General features: G+C 44.6%; 1 protein-coding gene across 2 annotated transcripts in view; it reads left to right on the top strand.

Moving 5' to 3' along the window:
- The window catches only part of LOC143300241 (acid phosphatase type 7-like), a 47,754-nt gene continuing 32,943 nt past the window's right edge, over positions 1-14,811 (top strand). The window contains exons 1-2 of one of the 2 annotated variants that reach the window (XM_076613828.1): positions 1-192; positions 4,970-5,819. In XM_076613828.1, the coding sequence (XP_076469943.1) occupies positions 5,720-5,819 (100 nt within the window). In that variant the 5' untranslated portion in view covers positions 1-192; positions 4,970-5,719. The remainder of the gene's footprint in view (positions 193-4,969; positions 5,820-14,811) is intronic. The other variant, XM_076613829.1, reaches the window with a different exon arrangement.

The following is a 14,811-nucleotide window of genomic DNA, read 5'->3' as shown; positions in this document are numbered from 1 at the left end:
CGCGTGTTCCCTCAGGCAACTTAATTGCACGAGCTTGGAGCCCGTACTACGCATGAGCGGGGTTTGAGTGGCAGACAATCAACGCACGCGCTGTGTGCAATATCAAACCCGGCCACACAGTACGTGGGACAGTGCTTGTGGTGGTTGTCAGTGGCAGGTCGTTTGTTACTGCGCGTGTGGCGAGTATTTCAGGTTTGTGATCTTTTCTGGTTATTTTAATGTCCTTTTATTAGTTTTTTTAAATATTGATAACACCTCTGCAGGAACATAATAAAATGCAGTTGTTTCAGAATGTTCTGCAAATATTGCAAACCACAGTACAGTTGCTCCAGACTATGCATTGTATTTTGTGCAGTTGTTTGAAAATGTATCACAGTTGATGGTGATGATTAAGTTTGGATACTAATGTCAGTAGCGCCTATCCTCGGTCAGAGACCAAGCTCTAAACGCCGCTATACAAACACGGAGTCATTCAGTTGGACAACAGGCTGCCTATCTCGGAAGAGCCGACTGAGACCGTGAGCTGCAACTGGGCGCTTATCATTCGTTTCTGGTATCATTCAGTCCTGCAACTGGGCGCTTATCATTCGTTTCTGGTATCATTCAGTCAGGTTTCAGTGACGATAGGCACACACTCACACAGACATGAAATATTTTACATGCATGCCCGTTTTGTTTATGTACCCCGCCATGAAGGCAGTCAAACTCCGTTTTCCAGGTGTGCATGCTGGGTATGTTCTTGTTTCCATAACCAACCGAACGCTGACATGGATTGCAGGATCTTTAACGTACGTATTTGATCGTTTGCGTGCGTTTCCACACGAAGTTGCTTCAGTAACGTAAGTGTTTTTAATTCAATCTCAAACATGGATGTTGGCTAACCTGAACTTCCGCAATGATTTCTTCATTAGTGAAAAGGGTTGACTAAAATTTCGATGGTGCTGGCTGTATGGTAAAACAAATAAGAAAACGATTGTTACGACGATATCTGTTAAATATCATGCACAAAGTGAGTTACTATTCCCGCCATAGTGTATTGCACGGATGACACTGACAGTATTTGTTCTGGATGGGAATTGTCTTTTTGTGTCTCGTTGATCTCCGAAGACGGAAGATGGCTGCTTACATGGCGAGGTAAAAGCGGCAATGCACTTAAAAGCCCACTCGCACATGTCTATTAACGAGTGAACAAAGGAGTCAGTGTCTCATTGTTAGACCTTCCTTTTAGTGGTCCGAAATGTGTTGGTCTTCTTTGTGTTGCCAGAGAAAAGTCGTAACTGGCCACTTAGTGATTTTTTTGTCTCTTTGTTGAAGGTTTAAGAACGGGGCACCTAAAATGAGAATGCGAAATCAACATCACTGAAAATAAAATTAATAACAAAATATGTTCTCGTAAATATAGTACTGTAATTTTTTTTGTCAAATAAAAGAATTGACCAGTAGTGACAAATACATGCAGTTAAGGTGATAGGAAACTCCAGGGAGAGCTGGACAATACAAGGTCTTGAGAGAAGAAGCCCCCCCCCCCCCCCCCCCCCAGTCAAGCGTTTCAGGCCTTAACTCCTTACACATGGGGTGAAATAAATAACACAAAACGGGAAATCCTGGTTATCGCTCACACTAAAGGAACAAAATGATTGACGGTCCCACTTTTGTTCTGTTCACATTCCTTTAAAAACAAAAACGTAGGTTTCTTTCCGTCTTTCTTTTCTGTTCCTCTTTTCTCTTCTTCTTCTCAAAAAACGCCATTGATCAGGTGTGTGCCTTTCATCCTTCAGCAGCTAAAACCTTTTCCCTATCCCTCCTTCTCTCTGCCTCCTCACACACACACACACACACACACACACACACACACACACACACCAAATGCGCACGAAAGCATTGACAAAATCAATAGTCATATTGAACAGCTGTTCCCGCACCCACCACCATCTAACCATGCACACAGTCAAATCATGTAAGCTCTCTTGCCCCATGTAACTGTCCGAACTCGCCAGCTGACTTGCGGCCATTTAAAGGGGGGTGTGTGTGGGGGGGGGGGGGGGGGGGGGGGGGGGGCCGTGTGTGTGTGACATTGACGCGAAGCGTTCTTTGGCACAACCTACTGAAACCACAATAGTCTCTTTCATAGGACTACCCGAAAACACATTGCAGGAAAATCGATAACGATGAACACTGTTGTCATCAGGTGGGCGCGGGTACATTCACTTACATATATATATACACACACACGCATGCATATTCATACTCATACACACACACTCACGCGCACGCGCTCAAGCACGTGCACACACACGCGCGCGCACGCACGCACGCACGCACACACACACACACACACACACACACACTCACTCAGTCTTTCTCTCAGACACTGACAAACACACACACGCGCGCGCGCGCACAAACACACACACAGACACACACACACACACACACACACACACACACACACACAATCTATCCGTACATGAATCCACGAGAGGGGGAGAAAAAAAAAAGACCCCAAAGGGACAAAATATTCATGCATGCTGCAGCTGAATTCATACACGGTTGATGAATCTCGGAGATACTAGTGAGGAATGTAAATGAGATGGCTTTGGCAAAACGTTGTTTCGATGTGCAACATTGGTTGTTGATGATGACTCACATGTAAGAGAAAAGGTCTGTCTCCCTCTGAGTGTGTGTGTGTGTGTGTGTGTGTGTGTCAGTGTGTGACACACACACACTCTCTCTCTCTCTCTCTCTCTCTTTCTCTCTCTCACATACACACACACATAAATGCACACACACACACACACACACACACATACACACACACACAAGCACGCACACACAGAGCGCGCTCATACATAACTACATATGAACAGTGACTCACATACACGCATACACCACGTTCAACACACGTATAAACACCCGCACAACACACGCACACGTACGCACGCACGCACGCACGCACACACTTTCTCACTCACTCACTGTAAACTCCGCGCTACTGTACAGTGTCTAAATATCAACAGGCAATAATACACTAATTATTCACGTGGTTCCTCACCATCCCCCTCTCTCTCTCTCTCTGTGTGTCTGTGTCTCTGTCTGTCCGTCTGTCTGTCTGTCTGTCTGTCTCACATGCGGGTTGTAATCATACCATAATTGTTCCCCCGGCCCCTCTTTCTACACCTCTCACCCACCGATCTCCTCACTCTCCACCTTCTAAGCTACACGCTATTAGTTTGACTGTTAATCAGTATTGTATGCAATGCCGAATGTCATGGCATTTTTCCCCCCCAAAGATTAGGTTTGTACGTTCGTACTAGTGTGAATGCAGTTGTTGCTTTGTGTTACATTTTACTGCTCCAAATGATCAGTAACACCAGCTCTCGCTCTCTCTCTCTCTCTCTCTCTCTCTCTCTCTCTCTCTCTCTCTCTCTCTCTCTCTCTCTCTCTTTCTCTGTTTGTGTGTCTCTTAGAAAAATGGCAGATGGGAAAATCGGCCAAACTGCTAATATCTTCACCGTTAGAAAATAAAGATTAATTCATTCTCTCTCTCTCTCTCTCTCTCTCTCTCTCTCTCTCTCTCTCTCTCTCTCTCTCTCTCTCTCTCTCTCTCTCCCCTCTATCTGTCAGTCTGTCTCTCACACACAGATATATATATATATATATATATATATAAACGCGCTCGCTCACACACACACACATACACGCACACACGCACGCACACACGCACGCATGCACGCACGCACGCGAAAGAAAGAAAGAATTGTGTACCTATTATTAATATAACGACGCGAGTGACGGCGGCAGACGAATTCGATCCAAGAACACTCCGTCACGCGCACACTCTAACCGCTTCTTATCTTTCTGACACACGCTTCCTGAAACACACACACACACACTCGCACTCACACAGACATACTCATACTCACTATCGTTCAAACAACGGTTTTATTGTTCGTGTAGGTTCTAGGTCTGCTGCCTAAGATGTGATTAATACTTGTAAGTAAAGCCCCGAAACTTGCTGAAATTTCTGTGCAGGCTTCGGGATTGCTGCCTAAAAGTTTAGCTTTAAGACAATGATAAAGTTCGGTTGTGATTTTTTAAAAAAAAAAAAAAAAATTTAAATCTCTGTGTAGTTTATAGGCCTGATGCTTAGAAGGTGAAGTGTTTAGCCCAAAATGTTCAGTTTGTTGGAATCGATAACCGTCATCATCAACACCATGTTGTTTTGTTTAGTTTAGTTTTTTTTTACTTTTTGAGATCACCCTTTTTGATTATTTGGTTTGTTTTAAGGACGTCGATGTATAATATTTATATGCCCCCAGCAGACATTATTATTACGAAGCGATTTCAGAATACCCCCCACCCCCCCACCCCCACCCCCAAAAGAAAAAAAGAAAAAAAAGTAAGCTCATAAATCGTATGAATTCTGAATTCAGTTTGTCGGAATCGTTATTTGAATTGCTTTCTAGCGTTACGTGTTGTGTGAATTAATAATACAATGAACAATAATCAAGCAATATGACAACACAAATAAAGGGAATGAATATTAATGTTCATTTCACGAGATTGTGTGTGCGTGTGTGCGCGCGCGCATGTGTGTGTGCGTGCGCGCACTCACCTGTGCGCGGGCGTGTATGCATTTCAGTGTGTGTGTTTGTGCTTTGGGGGAGGCACGTGTGCGTGCGTATGTGTGTGTTTAATGTTGTAGATCAAGATTTTAAAGTATTCAGTGTTTGAAGACAGCCCTATCTCCAGTCCTGGATTTGTCCACACTTTAGACATAAGTTGCTTCTGTTTGATTTTTATTTTGAATCGTTTCCTTTTCCCCTTAACCCTTTTGTCAGTTTTTGTCTTCAATCAAATACGTGCACACTAACTCACACACACACAAAAAAAGAAATTAAAAAAAAAAAAAAAGCATCAGATTGACAGACGGAATGTGAAATGTTAATTTTTTTTATCTTCTGTGCAGATACCAGACAAGAGTCTGACTTTCGTTGGGAAACTGCTGAGGTCAAGAGAACACTTTTCCATTGTAAACTACAAGATAAGATAAGACCACGTGAGAGAGAGACGCCACAAGAGTTGTCCACCGTAGATACAATAGGGAGTAAAAGATAAGCAGACGAACGGAAGGGTAAGAGACAGTGGGAGGGGTAGAGAAAAACACGGTTATCAGCACAGACAGTAAAAACAAGAGACGATGAACTGTTGACAAATTAACGACTGCAAACTTTTCGTGACACTCAATGAAAATTAAGCATGTGACAAGGTTACAGTAACGTCCGATCAAAAACTGCAAAGCAACTGGAAACAAACTTTCAGTGACGTGTGATCGTCTGCTGCAAAAGAAAAGGAAAGGGCAAAGTCGAGCAGCTGAGAAAGAATGAAAAGAATACAAATAGATATTTGGCAAACGTACTCGAGAAGGCCAACAGTTGAATAATTGTGTAGAGTGAAAACCGTTGCCTAAGTCAAAATCGATTTGTCGCCTTGCGCTTGTACAAAAAAAAAAAAAAAAGAAAAGAAAGTTGTGGGTGGTTTATGTTCAGCCTACTGTGAGCTTTGTGTCTGAAAAATAATTTGCTCGTGCAAGACTGTATTGATCGGATAATTATCCAGTGGCTTTGTGAACAAAGGAGACAACGGTTGTACCGTTGGAGAATCATCGGGATAGATTTAACAAACGGATTGTTCGAGATACCAGGCAAAGTTTGCAGCCATGTTTCGATCGAGAGGTGTGACAACACTGACACTGCTCCTGACATTCACAATGGGGTGGTTTTCATCCAGCGCTGGTTCCAACGTGGAGGAGGATGAAGGTGAGTTCCATCTCTTTTGAATATATTCAGGTGTGTGTGTGTGCGCGCGCGCGCGCATGTGAATTAGTTTGGCAGTTAGACGTTTGCGTATTTGCTTCTGAGTTATGTGCCTGAGTATTAGCATTTTCTGCTTTGACTTTTGTATTCGTTAAAGAATCGGGCGTCAAGATTCTCTCTCTCTCTCTCTCTCTCTCTCTCTCTCTCTCTCTCTCTCTCTCTCTGGGGTGCCCACCTCACACACACACTCTCCCTCTCTCTGCCCGCCTCACACACACACACACACACACACACACACACACACACACACACACACACACACACACACTGCCTTTCATTTCATGCCAATGATTCTGATTCGATCAGCGCCGCAAATTCTGCATGACCAGCGGCGTGAATTTTCCAGTTAACACATCACGTGTTGGATTTGTGTGTGTGTGTGTGTGTGTGTGAAGTTAATGTGTGTGTTTCTGCGTGCAAGCGTGTGTGTGTCTGTGTGTGTTTTGTGTGTATCTGTGAATATGCGTGTAGAATATGCGTGTTGTTCATCATACGTGCTAGCTGAATCTGAGCATGGGCAATAACATCGATTGCTTTCCGGGGAGGAAGAAAGGCGGGTCAAAATGAAGAGTCAGTCTGAAAACGCAACAAGATTGTTCGTGCGTTGTATGTAACACTTTGTTCCTTGTAACAGTAACAAAGGAAGCATGCCAAACAGCATCAACAGTAAAAGATAAATGAGTGGAAACAGCAACACCGAAACCTGCAAGGTAACAAGCAGAAAAAGAAAGACACATACTATTTATCTACTATCAGCTTTCATAACCTGGAAAAGAAAGGTTTTCTCGGATTTCATTTTGAAATATAAAAAAAAATATATATAAGACAACAAGCAAACAAAAGACACCATTTGTTTGTAACGGCTTCCAAACAATGAAGAAAGTTTTCTCTGATGGTCATTTTGACCTTTGAAAAATTGATATTTATAGTGAAGCCTCAAGCGGGGACCTACTGATGCTTTATCTTTATTAACATCGGCTCTTTTTCTAGGCCATTACGGAGATAAGCTTCAAGCTGTTTTTGATTATCAAGTCTTTTTTCGGATCTGGCTTGGTGTATAAACTTATTATAGTGGCTTTAACTGTCGCGAGTTCGGCTTGTGTGTCAGCATGTCTGCCTGCCGTTTCACTTAATTCCTTGACTGCCTATTTTGTTGTTTGAATCTCTGTTGTTTTTTTGTCTTGTCTCTGTCTGTCTGTCTGTCTGTCTCTCTCTCTCTCTCTCTCTCTCTCTCTCTCTCTCTCTCTCTCTCTCCGTCCCACTATTTGTCTATCTCTCTTGATCTGGTATACATGTGTAAATCTTTTTTTTCTTAAAAAAAAAAAAAAAATTAGGGGTTTTTTTTGGTGGGGGGGAGGTGGGGGCGGGGACCTGGGATGCATTCCTTCCCTCGAGTAACCGACCTCTTTTATTAAATTCACATTTGAGATGCAATCACTGTTTACTTTGAATTTTGTACCCTCCCTTCCTGTCTCCCCCTCCCCTCTCTCTTGTCAGCCTATTTTCTCTGCCTCTTATCAGATCCCCCCTACCTTTTCAGCCCCTCCCCTTTATCTTTCCTTTCGCTCTTTGTGTCAGTCCGTACATCCGTTTGTCTGTCTGTCTCCCTGTCTGTTTGTCTCTGTCTGTCTGTCTGGTTTTCTCCATCTCTGTCTCTGTCTCTCTCTGTCTGACTGTCTGTCTGTCTCTCTCTCTCTCTCTCTCTCTCTCTCTCTTGTTGTGTTTCATTTTACTGCTTCAAACGACCAGTAACACTTGCTCTCTCTCTCTCTCTCTCTCTCTCTCTCTCTCTCTCTCTCTTGTTGTGTTTCATTTTACTGCTTCAAACGACCAGTAACACTTGCTCTCTCTCTCTCTCTCTCTCTCTCTCTCTCTCTCTCTCTTGTTGTGTTTCATTTTACTGCTTCAAACGACCAGTAACACTTGCTCTCGCTCTCTCTCTCTCTCTCTCTCTCTCTCTCTCTCTCTCTCTTGTTGTCTTGTGTTTTCATTTTACTGCTTCAAACTATCAGTAACACTTGCTCTCTCTCTCTCTCTCTCTCTCTCTCTCTCTCTCTCTCCCCCCCCCTCTCTCTCTCTTGTTGTCTTGTGTTTTCATTTTACTGCTTCAAACTATCAGTAACACTTGCTCTCCCTCTCTCTCTCTCTCTTTGCGTATGTGTGTGTGTGTGCTCTAGCGTGACAATTTATTTTTTCTCAAATTCCCTCCACCGCTGTCTCGATCTGTGTTCCTCTCCAATCCCTTTGTCTGTCATTGACTCTGTCTTTTGTGCCTCAGTCTTTCTCTGTATCTGCTTCCCTTTGTCTCTCTCCCCCTTCCTCAGCCACTCTCCCCTGATAGCCCTTTGCATTGTCTTTACAACAATGTCCTCAAAAAGTTAAGGACCGCCCAGGAACTTTCACAGTTTTCTTTTTTTTTTAGGGGGGTACGCTGAAAAATGATGATGCTGAGTTTCAGTTTCAGTAGCTCAAGGAGGCGTCACTGCGTTCGGACAAATCCATATACGCTACACCACATCTGCCAAGCAGATGCCTGACTAGCAGCGTAACCCAGCGCGCTTAGTCAGGCCTTGAAAAAAAAAGTGAATAAATAATAGATAAATACAAAAGGTGAATGAATAAATTAATAATAGATTAAAACCAAAAAAAAACAAACAAAAAAACACCTGCTACCACTACTAATAATATGTATGAGGCGCAAAAACTTGATGAAGTCAACTATAAGCGTACATAAATAAGTAAATAAATAAATAAATAAAAATTATAATATATATATATATATAAAAGGTAGTAGTAGTAGTAGTAATAATAATAATAAATAAATAAATAAGACAACAATGATGATAAATAAGCAAATAAATGTAAAACATGGAGACACACATTCACACTTACACCGACATATGCATAACAGATATGCACCAAACATGCAGTTTCACAGATATGAAAGCACAGTCAAATACACATTAACGTACATGAGCCCCAACACACACACACACACACACACACACATTACCCTGCACCTCCTCTACCCCCTCCTCCACACACTCATTTCTAGGCTACGTATCGCAGCTTCCACGGCACACACACACAAACACACACACACACACACACAAACAAACACACACACACACACACAGAGATGAACACTTACTTGTACAAGCACACACACATACGCCCATATCCCCCACCCCCAACCCCACACACATATATACAAATATATATATATATATGTATATGTGTGTATATATATATATATATATATATATATACACCCGCACGTTCCAATATCCCGTTGCTCTCACAGTGTTGGCATGCATACACTCACATTCCTCATCCTCTACCCCCCCCTCCCCCCCCCCCGCACCCCCTCCCCCCCCCCCCCCCCCCACACACACACACACACATACGCACGTGCACAGAACTCTCCTGACACTTGTGTACACTTACACCCTCGCGCATGCACAAACGCACTCAAAAACACAGACCCACACATACGCACAAACACACACATACACACACGCACAGAGAGTGCCACTGATTGGCCGCATGAGGGATGGGAAAAGATCTCTGATGCCAAGAACGTGGCGTCTGGTGTGTTGCTCAGTATATTGTATTTGGAAAAGCCCACAGAGACTCTATTCCGTTTTGAAGAAATTTGCGCAATGTTGGTTTGGAAATGATGCCGATATTTGTTTGATTTGCAAAGCATCGTGCTCTACCTTTCATGTTTGACTTACAGCCGCTCCCTCTCTCTGCTTTTATTTCTTTGAGGCGATCGATGGTGTGATGGCCTTGTACCTGTTCTTTTTGATATTCTTTGACTTTTCAGAGGATTTCCGATTTTCCTAGATGTAGGTCGCTCGTTGGTGTTGCGTTACCAGCAAGTCTGTCAGCTCGCTCATTTCCCTTAACACCTGCATGTCCCGGGCAGTATGACCATGTGAGTTTTTTAATCTGAAAGTTGCGCATTGCCTTATGCCACTCAGGACTTCCCATTCCGTTTCCAATTTTCTGTATGAGGTTCATTGAGTCGGTTAGAATCATGGCATGTTGGTTTCCGGGCATATGGATGGACGATAGCCACTGAAGAGCATGTGTCACAGCTTCAGCTTCCATCGTTAGGCTGGAGGTTTGTGACTTTGTAGGCAGCATTCTCTTCCCTAATTGTTTTTCCATTTTGTTTCGCAGTGAATCCCCAACCGGATTGGTCTTTGGTTACTGAGCCATCTGTGTATATGATGATGTCCTCTTCTTTACTGTTTTCTTCTATGAGTAGCTTCACTTCCGCATCAGTTTTGCCCTCTGGCCATTCCCGACAATGTCTTTCTTGAGTGGGTGAAATGGCTGTGTTGAATAGATGGTTGAGGTTTTCGGGGTTTTTCTCCCATTCTTTTGTTTCTTTCAGGTCTTGTAGTCGGCATACTAGCTGGATTGTGTCTTCTGCCTGCCCCATCCATGATCTTCCTCGTCCTAGACGGCTGCCTTTTGGTTCTTTGACTGCGTCATGCAGTGGGTTTTGAGGGTTTTCTAATGCTTTGAAGTAGGTCTTAACCTGTTCTAACTTGTTTCTGGCCTGCACTGAAGGAAGGTCAAGCAGGTATCGCATGGTTTCTGTGGGCGTGTCTTTTGTTGTTCCAAGGATCAGCCTCATAGCTTCATTTTGAACTCTTTCTAATTTTAGGAATGTTCAGTAAACAGCGGTGAATGCGGCCAGCGCAAATGAGGACCACTCATAATATAGCCAGAGGCTCTCTCTCCTTCTTCCAACCTTCCTCCCTTTCTTCCCTTATCACCACCCCACCCCCACCCCCGCCCCCCACCTACACTTCCCCGGTCCCTTTCCTGTACATGCTTATAACCGTATTTGTTTTAGATTTTTTCCAGTCGAGGACGCAGTCTGGGTCAGTAAACAGGGTACGATCTGTTCCCTGTTTCAGAGGAGGAGCTAAAATAGCCCACACATGCACAACGGGTCTTCAGGTTCGCTTCTGAACACACGGCTGAAATTCAGCTTCAGCACCGAAAATTCATTTTGGGGGGAAGAAATCAAATCTGGACGTGAAGGAGACGTCGCTGAAATGTATTTGATGCTAAAACCTTGTTATGTTTTTGTTTGTTTGTTTAATCTATCGCGATACGTTTGGTTTTAACAATTTCTTAATACTAAACCAATTTTTTTGCAGATTTGCAAATTGGCAAACTAGTTTCAGGCTTGGAATCGCACACAATCCCCCCCCCCCCGCCCCCTACACACACATACGCACACATACACACACACATACACACATAAGCACGCACGTACACACGCACGCACGCATGCATGCACGGACACACTCACACACACACACACACACACACACACACACACACACACACACACACACACACACACACACACACACACAGAGCACTACATAATACAGCAAACACACGCGCGAGCGCGCTCTTGTAAGCACACACACACATGTATGTGTACAACATGTACTCACTGCGTGTTCATACTCTGTGTGTGTGTGTGTGTCTGTCTGTCTGTCTGTGCCCCTGTGTATGTGGGTTTGTCAATCTGTGTCAGTCCAACCAAACAAAAGTTGAAAAAAAGACACCGCGTGACTCAAACGATTCGGTCAGACCTGAGAACTTAACAATAAGAACTATCAGCCACTATGTTTGGTCTGTGGTGTATCCGACGTAATTGTGGGAGAGCTGGAAATTTCCATTCTGACTTATCAGGGTAATAAACGGCGACCTTCCTCCCCCTGTAATTATCATAATGCCACTCATGGCAATTTCAGTGTCGTGTGATTCATTGTGGCTTTCACTCCTGTCTCTCGTTTGTTCTGTTTCTTTATATCTCTTTCTCTCTTATCATCCGCCACGCCGCTCCCCCCTCTCTCCCTCCCTCCCTCTCTCTCTCTCTCTCTCTCTCTTCCTCTGTCTCTCTTTCTCTTTTCATTTTGCCACAAGGCTGGGTGAAAAAAGACCATGTAAATCGCTTTTCTCATTTGCTTGGTTAAATGAAATTTCGTTTCGTTTCGTTTCGTTTCGTTACGTTTCGTCTCTCTCTCTCTCTCTCTCTCTCTCTCTCTCTCTCTCTCTCTCTCTCTCTCTCTCTCTCTCTCTCTCTCTCTCTCTCATCTGTATGGAGTGGCGTGCGTCTGTGCACGTGCAATTGCCTGCGTGTTTGTGCATAATTCATGTGCACACATCTGTGTGTGTTTGCGGTGTGTGTGTGTGTGTGTGTGTGTGTGTGTGTGTGTGTGTGTGTGTGTGTTTCTCATCGATGAAACGAAAGGTAGAACAAAGCACAACGGATTAAACATGCTGATTTTGACTACTATCTGGGCACCATCACAAATACCCTACAGCTGCAGCGAACAAAAGCGCAGCATGATACTCCGTTAAGTAATATTGCAGTAACGAGCTGCAGTAATGATCTTAATTACCACCGTGCCCTGTCAACGATCAGGTAATTTTCACTGTTCTTTTGTATCTCTCTCTCTCTCTCCTTCCCTACCCCACTCTCCTCCTGTCTCTTTACCTTCTCTCCGCCTTCCGCCCTCTCCTTCTCATTGCCTCTCCGTGCTCTCTCCCTATTTTCCCCTCATGCCCCTCTGTCTGTCTGTATCTTTCTTACTGTCTCATTCTGTGCTGCTCTTGTTCTTTATGTGTGTCTGTTTCTCACCAACAATTTACCCACCCACACTCTGTCTCAGTCACTCTCCCTGTACACTCCTTTCTCTCAAATTACATAAACAAAAGGCAGTTCATGGTAATTTGCTGTTATGAAATATTACACACACACACACACACACACACACACACACACACACACACGCACGCACGCACGCACACACACACACACACGCGCGCGCACGCACGCACGCACGCACGCACGCAGTGGGTAGCCACGCTGCAGTGAATGTGGGAGGTTTGACATTTCCCAACCCCACTTAACATGGCATTATACGATCTGCCCCCCTCTACATATAATCATCTCGTTGCCGCCTCTGGCAAATCGCTGCTTGCCTTCTGCTCCGTGTAACTTTGAATCTCAAGCTCTCCGTCTGTCTCTCTGTCTGTCAGTCTGCTTCTGTGTGTGTGTGTGTGTGTGTGTGTGTGTCCCTTTCCCTCCCCTTGTCATCGTTTATCCCTCCCCACATCCTCTCCTCTCTGTCTCTCACTCTTTATCCATCCCCACTCGAGACTTGGCAGCGTTCGCCTGTCTTGTTTTGCTCTCTCTCTCTCTCTCTCTCTCTCTCTCTCCGCCTCTCCCCTCTCTCTTTCCACGAATATATATGTGTATGACTGTGTGTATGATTTTGTTTATATCCGCTTTTCATTCTCTGTATGTTTTTTTGTTGCTGTTGTTTTCTTTCCCTCTCTCTAATTGTGTGGAAATGTCTGTCTTTAATCATTTTTTTTAAACCTCTGCACCTCTCTCACACGCACGTGCACTACATATTAACAAATGTGTAATCGTGTCCAGTGGCAACACAAAACTTTACGTAGCCAACAGTTCAGGCGTGACATTTTCTTCCCTAATTAGTACGATAGTAATTATTATATGGTCTGTCAGTATGCCTTTCCACGCAGAGAAAATCATGGCTTGGCTGCCCCTTTCTCTCTTTCCGCTTTCCCCCTCACTCTCTCTCTCTCTCTCTCGTTGTTGTCTTTTCCTTCTCCTCAGTCTTCAGTTTCTTCTTTCTATTTCTTTTATTGATTTATTTCCTTTTTTCTTGACAAGAAGCTTGTAGTTTAACCTTTTATCCTCAATAAAACATTATCTCCCTCTCTCTCTCTCTCTCTCTTTTTCTCTCTCTCTCTCTCTCTCAGTTTGTATCAGCATACAGAAAATGAAATACGCACATATTAGATTCTGTTATCCTTGTTAGCATTCAGTGGGTTATGGAAACAATGATATACCCAGCATGCACACTCCCGAAAATGGAGTACGGCTGCTTATGTGGCGGGGTTGAGAAAAAAAAGGCCATACACGTAAAAGGTTGTGTGTGTGTGTGTGTGTGTGTGAAAGAGATTGTGAGAGAAAGCTTGCATGTGTGTGCCCGCACGCCTGTGTGAGAGAAAGAAAAAAAGAGGGTGTGTGTTGGAGACAGGGACAGACACACAAAGACAGGAACAGAGAGACGGAGAGTTCAGTGGAGAAAGAGAGACAGACCCGAGATGGTTTGTTCCCTCCGGCCAGTGAGAGAGGAGGGGGTTGGGGTGGGTAGGGGTGTTCAGATTGGTTTATTCACTTCAGGCCAGAGAGAGAGGAGGGGGTTGGGGTGGGTAGGGGTGTTCAGATTGGTTTCTTCACCAGGCCAGAGAGAGAGGAGGGGGTTGGGGTGGGTAGGGGTGTTCAGATTGGTTTGTTCCCTCCAGGCCAGAGAGAGAGGAGGGGGTTGGGGTGGGTAGGGGTGTTCAGATTGGTTTGTTCCCTCCAGGCCAGTGAGAGAGGAGGGGGTTGGGGTGGGTAGGGGTGTTCAGATTGGTTTGTTCCCTCCAGGCCAGTGAGAGAGGAGGGGGTTGGGGTGGGTAGGGGTGTTCAGATTGGTTTGTTCCCTTCAGGCCAGAGAGAGAGGAGGGGGTTGGGGTGGGTAGGGGTGTTCAGATTGGTTTGTTCCCTCCAGGCCAGAGAGAGAGGAGGGGGTTGGGGTGGGTAGGGGTGTTCAGATTGGTTTGTTCACTTCAGGCCAGAGAGAGAGGAGGGGGTTGGGGTGGGTAGGGGTGTTCAGATTGGTTTGTTCCCTCCAGGCCAGAGAGAGAGGAGGGGGTTGGGGTGGGTAGGGGTGTTCAGATTGGTTTGTTCACTCTAGGCCAGTGAGAGGGTAGGGGGTTGGGGTGGGTAGGGGTGTTCAGATTGGTTTGTTCACTTCAGGCCAGAGAGAGAGGAGGGGGTTGGGGTGGGTAGGGGTGTTCAGATTGGTTTGTTCCC

This window comes from Babylonia areolata, chromosome 26, assembly GCF_041734735.1.
Source record: "Babylonia areolata isolate BAREFJ2019XMU chromosome 26, ASM4173473v1, whole genome shotgun sequence".
Lineage (NCBI taxonomy): Eukaryota > Metazoa > Mollusca > Gastropoda > Neogastropoda > Buccinidae > Babylonia > Babylonia areolata.
The sequence above is the reverse complement of the archived record's forward strand: the minus strand, read 5'-3'. Positions and strand labels throughout refer to the sequence as shown.